Source organism: Oncorhynchus tshawytscha, linkage group LG01, assembly GCF_018296145.1.
Source record: "Oncorhynchus tshawytscha isolate Ot180627B linkage group LG01, Otsh_v2.0, whole genome shotgun sequence".
In the NCBI taxonomy this organism is placed as follows: Eukaryota; Metazoa; Chordata; class Actinopteri; order Salmoniformes; family Salmonidae; genus Oncorhynchus; species Oncorhynchus tshawytscha.
The window spans coordinates 24,129-44,515 of record NC_056429.1 but is presented as its reverse complement, the minus strand read 5'-3'; the positions used below and the strand labels follow the sequence as shown (position 1 = coordinate 44,515).

At 44.4% G+C, this 20,387-nt stretch overlaps 1 protein-coding gene across 1 annotated transcript in view; it reads right to left on the bottom strand.

Moving 5' to 3' along the window:
- LOC112255968 (anoctamin-1-like) overlaps positions 1-20,387 on the bottom strand; it is a 137,114-nt gene that overhangs the window by 104,801 nt on the left and 11,926 nt on the right. The window contains exons 2-3 of the mRNA XM_042311009.1: positions 10,233-10,387; positions 7,401-7,706 (exon numbers count right to left, since the gene is read on the bottom strand). Coding sequence (XP_042166943.1) covers positions 7,401-7,706; positions 10,233-10,387 — 461 coding nt within the window. The remainder of the gene's footprint in view (positions 1-7,400; positions 7,707-10,232; positions 10,388-20,387) is intronic.

Genomic DNA, 20,387 nt, shown 5'->3' with positions numbered 1-20,387 from the left:
TGACGCAACCTAGCTGACAAGCAGCTGAAGCAACCTAGCTGACAAGCAGCTGACACAAAACCTAGCTGACGAGCACCTGACACAAAACCTAGCTGACGAGCACCTGACACACATCCTAGCTCACGAGCAGCTGACACACAACCTAGCTACCTAACCTAGACAACCTAGCCGACAAGAATCTGACAAACAACCTAGCTGACGAATAGCTGACACACAACCGACGAGTAGCTGACACACAACCTAGCTGACGAGTAGCTTACACATAACCTAGCTGACTAGCAGCTAACAGACAACCTAGCCGACAAGAATCTGACAAACAACCTAGCTGACGAATAGCTGACACACAACCTAGCTGATGAGCATCTCACGAGTAGCTGACACACAACCTAGCTGACGAGTAGCTGACACACAACCTCTTTTTTATTTTACGAGGCAAGTCAGTTAAAACCTGTTAGGAGCTAGGGCTGATTGCTGCCCCCTTTGAGGTGATTGCGTGCCCATAGTAAACAGAAAAAAAATCCGTCAAAAATTGCTAATATATGCATATAAAAATTATTATTGAATAGAAAACACTCTAAAGCTTCTAAAACCGTTTAAATTATGTCTCTATGTAAAGCAGAACTCTCAGGGCACTCATTCTCCCAAACTCTCTCTTGTCATCATAAAAGTTGGCCCAACTTTGACGTCATCGCCCCCACCCTTCCCAAGCACCTACAGTCCTGGGAACAGTTTCTATCTCTTCAGCGCGATGTCTGCTTTCAATGGGGCTTCTCATTGTGAGAATCGCGTGCTCACGAGGGTTTTGGCGGGCCGAAACCTTTCGGTCACGCGAGAAAACAGGTTACTCTCATGCGCGTTCTGCTCGGGTGATGTCTTTGTTCCAAGATTGATTAAACGACTCGTGTGTTTCTGATCGTCCTGAGAATTGCTGTGAAGCTAGATAACATGCTAACGCTGTGTTCTGAACATAGTTTGACAAGTTTAGTCGACATATAATATGTAATTTCGACGTTTTGGTGCGCACCCACTTGACTTTTTGGCTGCATTTCAACCAAAATATGTCGTGTTTGATCACCGAAAGACACAGACTTCCAAACTAAAGCTGTTTTTGGTAAGTATAAACCCTTCCAGGTCTTCTGATGGAAGAACAGCAAAGGTAAGGGAATATTTATGTGTTTATTATGGGTTTCTGTGGACTCCGAAGTAGAGGAGCCAAAATGCTAATTCCTGAGCGCCGACTCATATTATAGCCTAGTGAACGAAATCTGTAACGTTAAAAATAAATGTAACACAGCGATTGCATTTAGAAGAAGTGTATCTTTCTATATATATGTAGAACATGCATATTTAGTCAAAGTTTATGATGTGTATTCCATGTTAGCTGACGGCATATGCTGGAGCTATCGCATTTCTCCGGACATTCGAGTAGCATTTTTTTGAACATGGCGTCATTGTAAACAGAGATTTATGGATATATATAGCATATTTTTGAAAAAAACAAATGTACTGTGTAACATGTTATATTACTGTCATCTGATGAAGATTTCAAAAGGTTAGTGAAATTATTTTTCTTTTAATCCTGCGTTTGGTGATTGCGTATTTTGTTGAATTTGGCTATGGAAATTAGCTTGGTCTTCGGTGTGTCTTCAGTGGTGGTTTGACATAAATATGTGCTATGTTTTCGCCGTAAAACATTTTAGAAATCTGACTTGCTGGCTAGATAAACAAGTTGTTTATCTTTCATTTGAGCTATTGGACTTGTTAATGTGTGGAGGTTAAATATTTTTAGGAATATTTTTTGCATTCCATGCGCCACATTCCAGCTGACGGTGGGAGGACTGATCCCCAATTGGGAACCAAGATCCTCAAGGCGTTTTAATTAAGAACAAATTCTTATTTTCAATGATGGCCTAGGAACAGTGGGTTAACTGCCTGTTCAGGGGCAGAAAGACAGATTTGTACCTTGTCAGCTCAGGGATTTGAACTTGCAACCTTTTGGTTACTAGTCCAACTCTCTAACCACTAGGCTACCCTGCCGCCCCTAGCTGACGAGCAGCTGAAACACAACCTAGCTGACGAGCAGCTGACAACCTAGCTGATGAGCCACTGACACACAACCAGCTCCGTTGCAAGAGATAATGAAAGAAGCAGGACAACTTAATCTTAGGTCAAAGCTGGACTGGAACAATGATGTATTTGTATTTGAGAAAAAAGGAATGCTAACAGCACGAGCCCTAGCGGCCACAAATTACACTAAACCATTTTTGCTATATGTAGCAAACAGGTGTGACAAATATGCAGCAGCAGTACTTATGCAGGAAATATGTGGTGGAAGATGGAAACAGCACATTGCATACTACAGTACTAAATTAGACCCAGTTGCTCAAGTTTACCCACCATATTATCAGGGTTTGGGTGCATTACTATATGCGTATGATAAAGCATCAACCATAACCATGGGATATCCTGTAATGACACATACACATCATAAGATAGTGGAGCTGATAGAACAGGGAACATTTAAATTAAAACCTTTTTGGGATAGGGGGCAGCATTTTCACTTTTGGATGAATAGCGTGCCCAGAGTGAACTGCCTCCTACTCTGTCCCAGATTCTAATATGTGCATATTATTAGTAGTATTGGATAGAAAACACTCTTAAGTTTCTAAAACTGTTTGAATGATGTATGTGAGTATAACAGAACTCGTATGGCAGGTGAAAACCTGTGAAAATTCAACCAGGAAGTGGGACATCTGAGGTTTATAGTTGTTCAAGCTTGGCCTTCCGAATACACCTTGAGATATAGATATGGATAAAGTTGCACTTCCTACAGCTTCCACTAGATGTCAACCATCTTTAGAAACTTGAAAGAGGATTCTACTATAAAGGAGGGGCTCATGAGACCTCTTTGAGTCTGGCAGAGTACCTTGGTCTCATGATGTGCGCTCCTGACAGAGTTACCTCTCATTCCAGTGTTTTTCTTCAGACAAAGGAATACTCCGGTTGGAACATTATTGATGTTTTATGTTAAAAACATCCTAAAGATTGATTCCATACATTGTTTGGCTTGTTTCTATGACCTGTAACGGAACTTTTTTGAGTTTTTGTCTGGACGAAATGCTCGCGCCTCATGAAGATGGATTACTGGGCTGAACCTGCTAACAACAAGTGGCTATTTGGACATAAATGATGGACTTTATTGAACTTTATGGAGCAAATCAGTCATTTATTGTCGAACTGGGATTCCTGGGAGTGCCTTCTGATGAAGATATTCAAAGGTAAGTGAATATTTAAGGTGTTATTTCTAACTTCTGTTGATTCCAAAATGGCAGATATTCCTCTGGCTGTTTAGGGTTCTGAGCGCCGTTCTCAGATTATGCTTTTCCCGTAAAGTTTTTTAAAAGTCTGACACAGCGGTTGCATTAAGGAGAAGCCTATCTTTAATTCTGTGAATAACAGTTGTATCTTTTATCAATGTTTATTATGAGTATTTCTGCAAAATCACCAGATGTTTTGGAATCAAAACATTACTGCACGTAAGGCGCCAATGTAAACTGAGATTTTGGATATAAATATGCACATTATCGACATACATGTCCTATACATACATGTATTGTGTAACATAATGTCCTATGAGTGTCACCTGAGTGTCACCTGATGAAGATAATCAAAGGTTTGTGATTAATTTGATCTATATTTCTGCTTTTTGTTACTCTTCTCTTTGGCTGGAAAAATGGCTGTGTTTTTTTGACTTGGCTATGACCTAACATATGTTGTGCTTTCGCTGTAAAGTATTTTTGAAATCTAGCCGAAATTAGATTAACAAGATGTGTATCTTTCATTTGCTGTTTTGGACCTGTTAATGTGTGAAAGTTACATATTTCTAAAAAATATTTTTGAATTTCGCTCGCTGCCTTTTCAGCGGAATGTTGTGGTGGGGTTCAGCTAGCAGAACGCCTGCCCTAGAAAGGTTAACTAATGAAAGAACTTTGGAATACATGATCCTACTAACTTATCCAGGTGTATCCATTAAAAGCTGTACTACAGTAAATCCAGCTGAAAGAGTTCCATTGGAATTAGAAGGGAAATTACATGATTGTGTAGCAGAATCTAATGTTTACTAACCTGCATCCAGACCTTTAATCTATACCATTGCTAGACAGGGAAGGAGTTGATTTGGAAGACTGTTATAAAGACTATACGGGAAACCATGCAGGGTGTTCAGTGGTAAGAAAACAAGGAAAATAATTTTGAGGAAAAACTTGAGTATTGTCCTCAACTGTGTTCAGCCAAATTGGCAGGACTTAAGGCATTGACTGGAGCATGTGTTCTAGGGAAAGGAAAGACAGTTAATATCTATACTGATTCAGCACATGCACACAGAATATGTCACTTGTTTGGAGCTGTTTGGAAACAAAGAGAAGTTAAGAAAAGTGATGGTACACCCATACAACGCACAAATTGCAAAGTTAATGACAGCATTGATGTATCCTAAAAAAAATTGTGATAATAAAATGTCAAGCACATAAAAAAGGAAATGATTTTGTTGTTCGGGGAAACAATGCAGAGATGAAGCAGCAAAAAAGGCATCTAAATGCACTGTTCCAATATTAATAGCCTCTACGATTAGTCTTGTATCTTCACCATATCCTGATGATATAATTCATATCCAAGCTCGAGCCGGGATCAATGAACAATCCGTGTGGAAACAAAAGGGGGGCCTCCACAGACAGGAAAGGACTATGGAGATCCTATAATGGAACCATAGTAGCGGCCACTACTTTGCTGAGTTTACTTATTAATGATGCCCATGGTCATGACCATTGTGCAAGGGGGGAGATAATAAGGAAAATGTAAAAACAAGGATACTGGTCACCATAGCTGCAGGCAACAGTAGATGAGGCATTCATGAGATGTGAAATATGTGCGCAAAATAACATACGTAAAGGGAAAGCTACACCTATAGGCCACATACCGGTCCCTGAAGGACCATTACACATTGTAATGGACTATGTGGCTATGATAACCAGTACGTGGCAAGAGGTACATGCTAGTTATTATAGACAGATTTAGCTGGATAGAAGCAATACCATCTGCAGATCAGGGATCAGGAACAGTGATAAAGTTCTTGACCAGAGAAGTAATACCAAGTTTTGGGATACCAACAGAAATCAGCTCAGATAATGGATTAGCATTTGTGCGAAAAATAGTAAAACTGGTGACACAACAGCTAAGAATGAAGCAAAGGCTGGGATGTGTTTATCATCCCCAGTTGCAAGGGATGGTTGAAAGGGCAAATGGAACCCTCAAGGATAAGATAAATAAAATCTGTGCAACTTCAGGGCTGAATTGGGTAGATGCATTACTCCTTGCTTTAATGAGTTGTCACATGGAAACTAACAGAAGCACGCGCCTATGGTATGAACGGGCTCAATATACAGCGTCTAAATTAAGAATGACGAATTGCTTACAAACTAGCCGACTGGCAGCCGATGCAACCTAGCCGACCGGCAGCCGACGCAATCTAGCCGACGCGACTGATAGCTGACGCAACCTAGCAGACGCGCCTGGTAGACGACGCAACCTAGCAGACGCGCCTGGTAGCCGACGCAACCTAGCAGATGCGCCTGGTAGCCGATCCAACCTAGCATACGCGCCTGGTAGCCGACGCAACCTAGCATACGCGCCTGGTAGCCGACGCAACCTAGCATACGCGCCTGGTAGCCGACGCAACCTAGCAGACGCGCCTGGTGGCCGACGCAACCTAGCAGACGCGCCTGGTGGCCGACGCAGACGCGCCTGGTACCTAGCAGACGCGACTGGTACCCGACGCAACCTAGCAGACGCGCCTGGTAGCCGACGCAACCTAGCAGATGCGCCTGGTAGCCGATCCAACCTAGCATACGGTAGCGCGCTGGTAGCCCTGGTACGCAACCTAGCAGACCTAGCATACAGACGCGCCTGGTAGCCGACGCAGCATACCGCCTGGTAGCCGACGCAGACCCTAGCAGACGCGCCTGGTGGCCGACGCAACCTAGCAGACGCGCTGGTAGCCGCAGACGCGCCTGGTAGCCGACGCAACCTAGCAGACGCGCCTGGTAGCCGACGCAACCTAGCAGATGCGCCTGGTAGCCGATCCTACGGCCTGGTAGCCGACGCAACCTAGCAGACGCGCCTGGTAGCCGATCCAACCTAGCATACGCGCCTGGTAGCCGACGCAACCTAGCATACGCGCCTGGTAGGCGACGCAACCTAGCATACGCGCCTGGTAGCCGACGCACCTAGCAGACGCGCCTGGTAGCAGACGCGCCTGGTACCCGACGCAACCTAGCAGACGCGCCTGGTAGCCGACGCAACCTAGCAGACGCGCCTGGTAGCCGACCAACCTAGCATACGCGCCTGGTAGCCGACGCAACCTAGCATACGCGCCTGGTAGGCGACGCAACCTAGCATACGCGCCTGGTAGCCGCACGCCTGGTAACCTAGCAGACGCGCCTGGTGGCCGACGCAATCTAGCAGACGCGCCTGGTAGCCGACGCAACCTAGCAGACGCGCCTGGTAGCCGACGCAACCTAGCCGACTGGTAGCCGACGCAACCTAGCCGACTGGTAGCCGACGCAACCTAGCCGACTGGTAGCCGACGCAACCTAGCCGACTGGTAGCCGACGCAACCTAGCCGACTGGTAGCCGACGCAACCTAGCCGACGCAACCCGCAAAGTTTATTTGTTATTTGCGCCAAATACAACAGGTGAAATGTGAAATGCTTACCTACAGGCTCTAACCAACAGTGGAAAAAAAATACAACCTAGCTGTCTAGTAGCTGACTAGTAGCTAACAGTAGCATGGAAAGTAACTTCTCACCGTCATACGTTTTGCTAGCTAGGCAATCAGATAGCCAACCCATTGTTGTGTAATTCAAAACAAAGCCTTATATTCTTTCTATCTATGAGGAAGGAGACTTTGGTTAGCATGCTCATAGCTAAAAATCAGCTCGCTTCCTAAACAGTTATCATTACTAGTGTCAGATAGCCAACATGACAAAAAAGTTAGTATCTAGCATTCAGTTAGCTACCTAAACATTTAGCAATACTAGAAGCTAACAATCAGCTAGCTTCCAAAACACTTAGCAATGATAAGTGTAGCACACATGACAAAACAAGCTAGTAAATAGCAATCAGCTAGCTACCTAAACAATTAGCAATAATTTAGCTAACAATGTGTTATCTCTCTGGGATTTCATTGTACTTTTAAATTGTTTTAAACTGTACTAACTATTTACCAAAAAAATCTATCAATCAATGAATAGATGTTTTCATTTATTAAGAAAAGTAGCATTGGACAGATACCTTAACATACACAGCTCTAATCTCTTGTCCAGAGGTAGATTATAATATATTACCTCCTTGTCTCTCTCCAGCTGCAGGCCCTGCTCCAACAGCCCAGACTCAAACTCCTCCCTCATCATAGCTTTCTCTTCCTCACTCAGTTGAGACTCCTCCCCCTCTGGCAACCCTGCCTCCAGCTCAGGCTGCGTATCTCGTCTCAGCATGCTGGGTAGCGGAAGGCTCCCATTGGATGCTTGAGAGGTGAGGGAGAGACGATGCAGGGAGATCCTCCTCTTCTTATAGTTATAGCACAGAATATAGTCCACCTTCCTCTGGCCGTCTGCAAAGAATGTTCCTTTACCAAGCTCTATGCTGGGCTCCTACACGCACACACACAAATCCAAATGAGGTTTTCTTGTGTTAGGGTTAGGGGTGAGAGGGGAGTGTTAAGGTGGGCAAGACATAGTGCTGGTAGCTTTGTCCCAGATTTGGTTCTGCTCTCTTGCCAACTCAAAACATGTTTGGTATGACAATTATATACAGAGTTGGACAAGACAGAGATGCTAGTTCTAGGTCCCAAGAAACAAAGATTAATCTTTCAATTAATCTTGATGGTGGTACTGTCGTCTCAAATAAAACTGTGAAGGACCTCGGCGTTACTCTGGACCCTAATCTCTCTTTTGACGAACATATCAAGACTGTTTCAAGGACAGCTTTTTTCCATCTACGTAACATTGCAAAAATCTGAAATTTTCTGTCCAAACTTGATGCAGAAAAATGAATCCATGCTTTTGTCACTTCTAGGTTAGACTACTGCAATACTCTACTTTCCAACTACCCGGATAAAGCACTAAATAAACTTCAGTTAAACACAGCTGCTAAACACGGCTGCTAGAATCTTGACTAGAACCAAAAAATGTGATGACATTACTCCAGTGCTAGCCTCTCTACACTGGCTTCAGGGTTGATTTCAAGGTTTCACTGCTAACCTACAAAGCATTACATGGGCTTGCTCCCACCTCTCTTTCCGATTTGGTCCTGCCGTACATACCTACACGTACGCTACGGTCACAAGACGCAGGCCTCCTTACTGTCCCTAGAATTTCTAAACAAATAGCTGGTGGTAGGGCTTTCTCCTATAGACCTCCATTTTTATGGAATGGTCTGCCTACCCATGTGAGAGACGCAGACTCAGTCTCAACCTTTAAGTCTTTATTGAAGACTCATCTCTTCAGTAGGTCCTATGATTGAGTGTAGTCTGGCCCAGGAGTGTGACGGTGAACGGAAAGGCACTGGTGCAACAAACTGCCCTTGCGGTCTCTGCCTGGCCGGTTCCCCCCTCTCCACTGGGATTCTCTGCCTCTAACCCTATTACATGGGCTGAGTCACTGGCTTACTGGTGCTCTTCCATGCCGTCCCTGGGAGGGGTGCGTCACTTGAGTGTTTGAGTCACTAACGTGATCTTCCTGACTGGGTTGGCGCGCCCCCTTGGGTTGTGCCGTGGTGGAGATCTTTGTGGGCTATACTCGGCCTTGTCTCAGGATGGTAAGTTGCTGGTTGAAGATATCCCTCTAGTGGTGTGGGGGCTGTGCTTTGGCAAAGTGGATGGAGTTATATCCTGCCTGTTTGGCCATGTCCGGGGGTATCATTGGATGGGGCCACAATGTCTCCCAACCACTCCTGTCTCAGCCTCCAGTATTTATGCTGCAGTAGTTTATGTGTCGGGGGGCTAGGGCCAGTCTGTTATATCTGGAGTATTTCTCCTGTCTTATCCGGTGTCCTGTTTGAATTTAAGTATGCTCTCTCTAACTCTCTCTTTCACGCTTTCTTTCTTTCTTTCTTTCTTTCTTTCTTTCTTTCTTTCTCTCTCTCTCTCTCTCTCTCTCGGAGGACCTGAGCCCTAGGACCATGCCTCACTACCTGGCCTGATGACTCCTTGTTGATGACTCCCCAGTCCACCTGGCCGTACTCCTGCTACAGTTTCAACTGTTCTGCCTGTGGCTCTGGAATCCTGACCTGTTCACCGGACATGCTACCTGTCCCAGACCTGTTGTTTTCAACTCTCTAGAGACAGCAGGAGTGGTAGAGATACTCTGAATGATCGGCTATGAAAAGCCAACTGACATTTACTCCTGAGGTGCTGACCTGTTGCACCCTTGACATTCACTGTGATTATTATTATTTGACCCCTTCTAGCCACCTATGAACATTTGAACATCTTGGCCATTCTCTGTTATAATCTCAACCCGGCACAGCCAGAAGAGGACTGGCCACCCCTCACAACCTGGTTCCTCTCTAGGTTTCTTCCTAGGTTCTGGCCTTCTAGGGAGTTTTTCTGCTTCTACACCTGCATTGCTTGCTGTTTGGGGTTTTAGGCTGGGTTTCTGTACAGGACTGTGAGATATCAGCTGATGTAAGAAGGGCTTTATAAATAAATTTGATTTGAGTTGAGTTGTCAAGAGAGCAGACAATCAGATCTGGGACCAGACTTTGAAAATACCTAAAAGATAAAAGATAACAGTACACCTGTTTCAATAATAGCTGAAAGATAACAGTACAGACTATCACTAAGGCTGTCTGAAAAGGTTATCAGACATCAAATCCTTGTATCCTCTGTCCTGGTTTCCTCCAATTCCTCACCTCCCTCTTAATGCGCATTTGAGGAGAGGATTCAAGATCTCTCCAATGAACCTCCTCTTCCAATTAGTTTTGAGAAGGAGGTGAGGAAACAAGGATGGAGCAAACAAGTAATGGTTGGTAATATCTTCAGTAAAGCAGATGCCTAGTATTTAGTAAAACAGCAATGGAGTCTCCAAATTGAAGATACATGTGAAGGGTTAGGGGTCAGGGGTTAGAGGTCAGGGACTAGAGGTTAAAGGTCAGGAGTTAGGGATTAAAGATTGTACCGTGGTAGGCTGCTTCGTGCAGCCCGGGGGATTTCCATTATCCAACCCCATCTCAGAGAGCGAGCAAGCCAATGAGCGAAGCTTCTCAGATTGGACAGATGATGACTCACCCATCGCCCTGGCAACACGCATACGCTCCGTGCCGTTCCACGCTTCTGTCAGGGTGACACACACACACACACACACACACACGCGCGCGCGCACGCACACACACACAAATAGTTGATAGACAGCCAATATCTGAACTGTTGTTTTTGTTATCCATCCCTGTGTCTCAGTTGGGACCGGAACCCTGCTCTCCAATGTATTTACCATTAGGCCAAGTGGAGAAACCAATGTATTTATCATTAGGCCAAGTGGAGAAACCAATGTATTTATCATTAGGCCAAATGGAGAAACCAACGTACAGTATTTACCATTTGTCCAAGTGAAAATTGCATCTTGGGAGAAAGGTGACACTGGGTGTTTCTCAAAATGCATTCTTCCTAAATTGGAGCATGGAACGGTCGCAGTATCAGTCCAATTCAAAGTATGTAAAACGGGGAACGGAGGCAAATTTTTAGATGCATACTTTGTTTGTACACATTTCAAAGCATCAAAGCTTCAACTGAAATATTCCCAGGATTGTTTACATAATGTGACGCAACCACACAAAAAAATGAATAATTTATTGAAAACAATCCCGGCAGGTTTTGTGCTGAAGTGAGACAATGTGAACTCAGAATGAGAATGTTGTCCATCCACAGTAACATATGTTGCCTGACTACAATAGTTTATAATGATATATTAATAAATACATTGTGTTCATTTTGGGATGTTTAACTGCCCAGAAAACCAATTTTGGTGTTGTAGATCGCAGTCTAACTGACAAGGAATTGGAAACTAACTTGCTAATGTAAGAATTTGTAGCTAACGTTGGCCATCTACGTAAACAACATTAGTTTTAGGTAGCTGGCTAGCTAGATTATTCCGATTCACATATACAGTTGAATTCGGAAGTTTACATACACCTTAGCCAAATACATTTAAATTCAGTATTTCACAATTCCTGACATTTATCCTAGTAAAAATGCCCTCTCTTAGGTCAGTTAAGATTACCACTTTATTTTAAGAGTGTGAAATGTCAGAATAATAGAGGGAATGATATACACTTAAACAACAGAATGTAATTCCAAGTCAATCACACTTCTGTGAAATCAAACTGTCCACTTAGGAAGCAACACTGATTGACAATAAATTTCACATGCTGTTGGTGCAAATGGAATTGACAACAGGTGGATATTATAGGCAATTAGCAAGACACCCCCAATAATGGAGTGGTTCTGCAGGTGATAACCACAGACCACTTCTCAGTTCCTATGCTTCCTGGCTGATGTTTTGGTCACTTTTGAATGCTGGTAGTGCTTTCACTCTAGTGGTAGCATGAGACAGAGTCTACAACCCACACAAGTGGCTCAGGTAGTGCAGCTCATCCAGGATGGAACATCAATGCGAGCTGTGGCAAGAAGGTTTGCTGTGTCTGTCAGCGTAGGGTCCAGAACATGGAGGTGCTACCAGGAGACAGGCCAGTACATAAGGAGACATGGAGGAGGCCGTAGGAGGGCAACAACCCAGCAGTAGGACCACTTCCTCCGCCTTTGTGCAAGGAGGAGCAGGAGGAGCACTGCCAGAGCCCTGCAAAATTACCTCCAGCAGGCCACAAATGTGCATGTGTCTGCTCAAACGGTCAGAAACAGACTTCATGAGGGTGGTATGAGGGCCCGACGTCCACAGGTGGGGGTTGTGCTTACAGCCCAACACCGTGCAGGACGTTTGGCATTTGCCAGAGAACACCAAGATTGGCAAATTCGCCACTGGTGCCCTGTGCTCTTCACAGATGAAAGCAGGTTCACATGAGCACATGTGACAGTCTGGAGACGCCGTGGAGAACGTTCTGCTGCCTGCAACATCCTCCAGAATGACCGGTTTGGCGGTGGGTCAGTCATGGTGTGGGGTGGCATTTCTTTGGGGGGCCGCACAGCCCTCCATGTGCTCGCCAGAGGTAGCCTGACTGCCATCAGGTACCGAGATGAGATCCTCAGACCCCTTGTGAGACCATATGCTGGTGCGGTTGGCCCTGGGTTCCTCCTAATGCAAGACAATGCTAGACCTCATGTGGCTGGAGTGTGTCAGCAATTCCTGCAAGAGGAAGGCATTGATGCTATGGACTGGCCTGCCCGTTCCCCAGACCTGAATCCAATTGAGCACATCTGGGACATCATGTCTCGCTCCATCCACCAACGCCACGTTGCACCACAGACTGTCCAGGAGTTGGCGGATGCTTTAGTCCATGTCTGGAAGGAGATCCCTCAGGAGACCATCCGCCACCTCATCAGGAGCATGCCCAGGCGTTGTAGGGAGGTCATACAGGCACGTGGAGGCCACACACACACTACTGAGCCTCATTTTGACTTGTTTTACGGACATTACATCAAAGTTGGATCCGCCTGTAGTGTGGTTTTCCACTTTAATTTTGAGTGTGACTCCAAATCCAGACCTCCATGGGTTGATAAATGTGATTTCCATTGATCATTTTTGTGTGATTTTGTTGTCAGCACATTCAACTATGTAAAGAAAAAAGTATTTTATAAGAATATTTCATTCATTCAGATCTAGGATGTGTTATTTTAGTGTTCCCTTTATTTTTTTGAGCAGTGTATTTCATATTTTATTTCTTTCATCACATTCCCAGTGGGTCAGAAGTGTACATACACTCAATTAGTATTTGGTAGCACTTCCTGACTGATGTCTTGAGATGTTGCTTCAATCTATCCACATAATTTTCCATCCTCATGATGAACTTGTCTCCTTCCTGAGCGGTGTGACGGCTGCGTGGTCCTATAGTGTTCATTCTTGCGTACTATTGTTTGTACAGATGAACATGGTACCTTCAGGTGTTTGGAAATTGCTCCCAAGGATGAACCAGACTTGTGGAGGTCTAGAATTTTTTGTCTGAGGTCTTGGCTGATTTCTTTTGATTTTCCAATGATGTCAAGCAAATAGGCACGGAGTTTGAAGGTAGGCCTTGAAAAACATCCACAGGTACACCTCCAATTGACTTAGTGTCTGTAAACTTCTGACCAACTGGAATTGTGATAGTGAATTATAAGTGAAACAATCTGTCTGTAAACAATTGTTGGAAAAAATTACTTGTGTCATGCACAAAGTAGAAGTTCTAACTGACATACCAAAACTATAGTTTGTCAACAAGACATTTTTGGAGTGGTTGAAAAATGAGTTTTAATGACCATCCTAAGTGTATGTAAACTCCCAACTTCAACTGTAGCTAGCTGACAATTATGAAATAAAACACTTGACTTGTGTAAATATCTTGTTTGTGTAAATACCTAGGCAGCAGCTAATGGGGATCCATAATAAATACAAATACCTAACAGGAAACCAGTTCTAAATCTAAGCACCCAATGGGAGACGAGCTCTAACTCTTTCCACCAAACAAGAAACCAGCCAGCTCTAACTCTATCCACCAACAAGAAACCAGCCAGCACTAACTCTATCCACCAACAAGAAACCAGCCAGCACTAACTCTATCCACCAACAGGAAACCAGCCAGCACTAACTCTATCCACCAACAAGAAACGGCCAGCACTAACTCTATCCATCCACCACCAAGAAACCAGCCAAACCAGAAACCAGCACTAACTCTATCCACCAACAAGAAACCAGTCAGCACTAACTCTATCCACCAACAAGAAATGGCCAGCTCTAACTCTATCCACCAACAAGAAACGGCCAGCACTAACTCTATCCACCACCAAGAAACCAGCCAGCACTAACTCTATCCACCACCAAGAAACCAGCCAGCACTAACTCTATCCACCATCAAGAAACCAGTCAGCACTAACTCTATCCACCAACAAGAAACGGCCTGCACTAACTCTATCCACCAACAAGAAACCAGCCTGCACTAACTCTATCCACCAACACGAAACCAGCCAGCACTAACTCTATCCACCACCAAGAAACCAGTCAGCACTAACTCTATCCACCAACAAGAAACGGCCAGCACTAACTCTATCCACCAACAAGAAACCAGCCAGCTCTAACTCTATCCACCAACAAGAAACTTGCCAGCTCTAATTCTATCCACTCAACAGGAAACCAACTCTCACTCTACCTGTAGTAACTTTAATGTGTTACAGAGTTAATGTTTAAGTTAAATCATTGAGCTCTATCTAAAGACATTTCTTTACAGTTATTTACAGATATAATTTATTGGTTAGTATTGAATTACACTTTTGACAGCAAGTTCCAGAATGCCTTGCGACAGGAATGAGAGAGATAACGCGCCAGTTATGTGCAGGTGCAAGGTGATTAAGCTGATTTTCCGATAGCATCTTGCTTGCATTGCTCTGTAGAATCTAAAGTTGTTAAATGTAACGTGAACAAGTATTATTACTAAAAGAAGCTTTCATATCGAACCCCGACGTCCCGAGTCATTATTTTGAAGGTAGTTAATCTAAAATTTGGTGCCGAAACCCGGGATATTTTTTAAAATATTTTTTTTATTTCACCTTTATTTAACCAGGTAGGCTAGTTGAGAACAAGTTCTCATTTGCAACTGCGACCTGGCCAAGATAAAGCATAGCAGTGTGAACAGACAACACAGAGTTACACATGGAGTAAACAATTAACAAGTCAATAACACAGTAGGAAAAAAAGAGTCTATATACATTGTGTGCAAAAGGCATGAGGAGGTAGGAGAATGATTACAATTTTGCAGATTAACACTGGAACGAAGAAGCGGCTGAAATGGCTAAGGAGGAACGTCGGTATGAAGCAGAAAGAATGAGACGAAAGCGGGGTACCATTCGAGGCGCCACAACGCGGATTTTGAATCAGATTGACGTGGACATAGCCCAGTCAAATCCGGATACCGATCACTTGCGTACATTGTTGGAATTGCTATCAGCTAAGGAGGACAGTTTGTTTGAACTTGATCGTGGAATTGAACAGTTAACGCCATTGGACGGATTGGAGGCAGAGATTGCATGCACGGAGGATTACAAAGAGCGCATTATCATGCTGAAGAGCCGTGCACAAAGAGTGATAACGAAGAAACAGGACGTCAATCCACTACCAGCACGGGTGAGTGACGCTAACTCAAACAGATCACAGAGACAATCAGTAAGGCTACCAAAGTTGATTATTGAGAAATTCTATGGAGATGTCAGTATGTGGCAGGAGTTTTGGAGCCAGTATGAGACTGCTATTCACAACAGTGATTCACTGTGTAATAAAGAGAAGTTTATCTATCTGAAAACATCTCACTGGACCAGCTGCAAAGGCAGTAGCAGGACTGATGTTAACAGACAGTAACTATGATGATGCAATCGCTCTACTCAAGAGCAGATTTGTAAGGAAAGATCTTGTGATTAGTGCTCATATGTCAAAGCTGCTGAATCTCACACCTGTGAAGAAATCCTCTGATCTAAATGCATTGAGGCAGCTATATGATTAATGTGAAATTCAGATTAGGAGCTTGGAATCACTGGGTGTAGCGTCAAAAACCTATGGAAGCCTACTATGCCCAATCTTACTGCAGATGATTCCAGAGGACATAGCTCTTGACTATAGTCATCAGAGGGGAGTAGATGATGAATAGAACGTGGCGGAGATTGTCAGTTTCCTACAGAAGGAGGTTCAGAGCAGGGAGAGAGCGCTACAAATGACAAGATCATGCAACCAACAGAAAGAGAGCAAACCATGGAACAAGTCATGCTTATCCAATGAAATGAAAGCAAAAAGACCCAGCATGCCCTCTGTTGCAGCACTGTATACAGCCAGTCAGAAGGAACAAAACTGTCTATTCTGTGACAGTGCAGACTACAAATCAGAAAACTGCCCTGACCACAATATTGCTACATGCAAAGGCAGGGTAGCCTACTGGTTAGAGCGTTGGACTAGTAACCGAAAGGTTGCAAGTTCAAATCCCTGAGCTGACAAGGTACAAATCTGTCGTTCTGCCCCTGAACAGGCAGTTAACCCACTGTTCCTAGGCTGTCATTGAAAATAAGAATTTGTTCTTAACTGACTTGCCTAGTCAAATAAAGGTAAAATAAAAAGAGGAACTAAAGAAAATGGGAAGATGCTTTGTATATTTAGGACAGAGACACATAGCAAAATTCTTTAAAGTCAAAGATGTGTCATGTGGAAGCAGACATCACATTGCGGTGTGTACCAGTAAGAGGAATAAGGTACAACTCCCTACTGTTTCTGTAGATGCTGTTGTTTTCTCAGTTATTCCCCATTCAGTGAAGATGAAACCAGATGGACAGAACACTGTGTTGCTACAAACGGCAAAGGCATGGGTAGAAGGCCCATCGGGCAGGAAGATAGCTCGTTGCTTACTAGATGGAGGCAGTCAGAGAAGCTTCATACATGAAAACCTTGTGAAGGGCTTGAAGCTACCAGCAATCAGACAAGAGGCACTCACTCTTCACACGTTTGGCTCCTCTGCCCCAGCAACGTCCCAACGCAAACACAGTGAAAGTCATCTTGGAGAATGTCTGGGACAAACAGCAGAGAATAGAGATAGAGGCAATTGAAACCCCACAAGTGTGCACAGCTGTGATGAAGGTTCCTGGTGAACAGATTCAACATGAGCTCAATAGAAAGGGACTGCAGCTTGCAGACTTTCCAGGAGATGACAATGATCCTGAACAATCTGTCCTGATATGAGCAGACTACTACTGGCAGATAGTATCAGGCAGAGTGGAGCGACTGACTGAGACGCTAGTTGCTTTAGAGAGCACCTTTGGATGGTCGGTGCAGGGACCCGTGTCCATGTCAAGTGTCGCCGAGGCAATCCGCATGTTCATCCCACTTGATGAAGACACACTAGTCTCCAAGCAACTGCATGCATTCTGGGAGCTTGAGTCTCTGGATATTCTAAGGGAGAAAACACAGAACCCAGAGGAAAACGAGGCTCTACAAAGGTTCGAGGAAACAACCACCTTCAAAGATGGGCGATACCATGTGGAGTTGCCATGGAAACGAGAAATGCCAGAACTCCAAGACAACTATAGAATCGCCAAGAAATGGTTTGAAGAACAGACTGAAGAAGGATGTGACATTGTACATCAGATACAATGAAGTAGTAGAGGACTACTTACAACAAGATATGGCAGAGGATGTGCCCAAGGACAACGCATCAAGTGCAGACAACGTAAAATACTACTTACCTCACCATGCAGTACTCCGAGAAGATAAGGTGACAACAAAACTGAGAGTGGTGTTCGATGCCTCGTCCCATGAAGATGGCTGTCCATCCCTCAATGACTGTCTACTCACAGGACCGAACCTGAATCCGGATCTGCTCAGTGTTCTGATAAAGTTCAGACTACATGAGATCGCATTCATGGCAGACATCAAAAAGGCTTTCCTGAGATATCCCTAGCAGAGAGAGACAGAGACGCCGTGAGATTTCTATGGCTCACAGGCCCACCAAGGGGAGAAAATGAAGAGGAGCTGTGTGTGCTGAGGATGAAAAGAGTGGTATTTGGAGTTCCCCAAGTCCATTTTTGCTGGCAGCTACAATCAGGAAGCACCTGAAACAATATGAAACAGAACAACCAGAAGTTATAGAGATACTGAGAGAGTCACTCTATGTAGATGACTTCATTGCAAGTTCACGCAATGTTGAAGAGGCTTACCTTGTGACATGGACCTCTGCAAATCGATGACCAATTCTCCTGAATTGAAAACAAAATGGGAGGAGAGTACGACAACTGACCACCCGTTGACGCTAGAAACACAAGGATTAGTGCTGAAGGTTTTAGGTATAGTATGGAGACCGGAAACGGATGACTTTGTTTGACCTCAGGCCGCTACTGAGCTTTCTAAAGCAAAAGGAAAACACAAAGAGAAGTGTTCTGCAGTCGTCTACATGTATCTTCGACCCTCTTGATTTCTTAACTCCCTTCACCATCAGGATCAAGTGCATGTTACAGGAAATGTGGGAGAGGGGACTCAGCTGGGACGAAGAATTACCACCTGATCTGACACGAGAATGATAACAGTGGTGTTCAGAACTAACCCAGTTACACCAGCTCACCATACCAAAGTGGTACAGAACAGACATGCGGCCACAGAATGACCACACCCTGAAAGGTTCAGACTATATGAGATCCCATGAAGATGGCTGTCCATCTCTCAATGACTGTCTACTCACAGGACCGAACCTGAATCCGGATCTGCTCAGCGTTCTGATAAAGTTCAGACTACATGAGATCCCATGAAGATGGCTGTCCATCTCTCAATGACTGTCTACTCACAGGACCGAACCTGAATCCGGATCTGCTCAGCGTTCTGATAAAGTTCAGACTACATGAGATCGCATTCATGGCAGACATCAAGAAAGCTTTCCTGCAGATATCCCTAGCAGAGAGAGACAGAGACGCCGTGAGATTTCTATGGCTCACAGGCCCACCAAGGGGAGAAAATGAAGAGGAGCTGCGTGTGCTGAGGATGAAAAGAGTGGTATTTGGAGCTTCCCCAAGTCCATTTTTGCTGGCAGCTACAATCAGGAAGCACCTGAAACAATATGAAACAGAACAACCAGAAGTTGTAGAGATACTGAGAGAGTCACTCTATGTAGATGACTTCATTGCAAGTTCACTCAATGTTGAAGAGGTTTACCTTGTGACAACAACTGCAAAGCGAATGCTGTCGATTGCAGGCATGGACCTCTGCAAATGGATGAACTTGTTCTCCTGTATCTGAAACAAAATGGAGAAAATTACAATCAATCCACCTGCTGGACGCTAGAAACACAAGGATTAGTGCAGAAGGTTTTAGGTTTAGTATGGAGGCCGGAAACAGATGACTTTGTGCTTGACCTCAGGCCGCTACTGAGCATTCTAAAGCAAAAGGAAAACACAAAGAGAAGTGTTCTGCAGTCGTCTGCACGTATCTTGACCCTCTTGGTTTCTTAACCTTCACCATCAGGATCAAGTGCATGTTCCAGGAAATGTGGGAAAGGGGACTCAGCTGGGACGAAGAATTCCCACCTGATCTGACACGAGAATGGCAACAGTGGTGTTCAGAACTACCCCAGTTACACCAGCTCACCATACCAAGGTGGTACAGAACAGACATGCGGCCACAGAATAGCCACACCCTGAAACTACACGTGTTCTGTGATGCAAGTGAAAGGGCTTACAGTGCAGTAGCTTACTTGCAAAAGGTGAGTCACAAGACAGGGAAACAACAAGTCTAGTTGCATCCAAGTCAGGGCAGCCCCACTCAAGAAAATGACGCTGCCACGCCTGGAGCTCATGGGAGCTGTGATTGGGCGAGACTAGCAAACAACTTGATGACCACACTGAAAATGGAAGAAAAACAGATCAAAATGTGGACAGACTCGATGATCGTGCTGCATTGGTTGCAGCTCAGCTCAGAAATGGAAACAGTTTGTTGCGGAGGAACAGAGTGACGAGGAGATCAGTCATGACCAATCCAGGAATGTAGTCCTGTGAAGGAAAACTAATCCTTTGACCCCCTACAAAGAGGATAAACTGTTCGAGAAATTTGACACAAGAGCGAGCTGGTGGAATGGACTTAGAAATTCTGACATCACAATCAGTCGAAGAGACTGATGATAACAAGTTTCCAGAAGAGGTGAATATAGAACTCAAGTCCAGTTGCCAGGTTACTGTACAACTCGCAGCAAACAGCACAGACAGCACTGAACCTGTGTTGGAGCTTGAAAGGTACAGCAAACTGAAAAGAGTGTTCAGAGTCACCGCCTGGATAAAGAGATTCATAGCCAATGCTCGTACAAATATAAAGATGCAGGGTGAACTGACTGCTGACGAACTGTTCGATGCAGAAAAGTACTGGATTAAGGTAACACAACAACAGAGTTTTGGACAGGAGATCAAACTACTGAAGGCAGGAGAAAGCCTAAACAATGACTGTAAAATCAGAGAACTGAAACCGTTCCTGGACGAACATGAACTACTCAGTGTAGGAGGAAGACTGCAACAGTCCAACTTCACATTCAGAGAGCAGCACCCATGGGTTCTGCCCAATAACTACAGATACTCAGAAATGCTGATACAGTACCACCATGAGAAGGTGATGCATTCTGGAGCA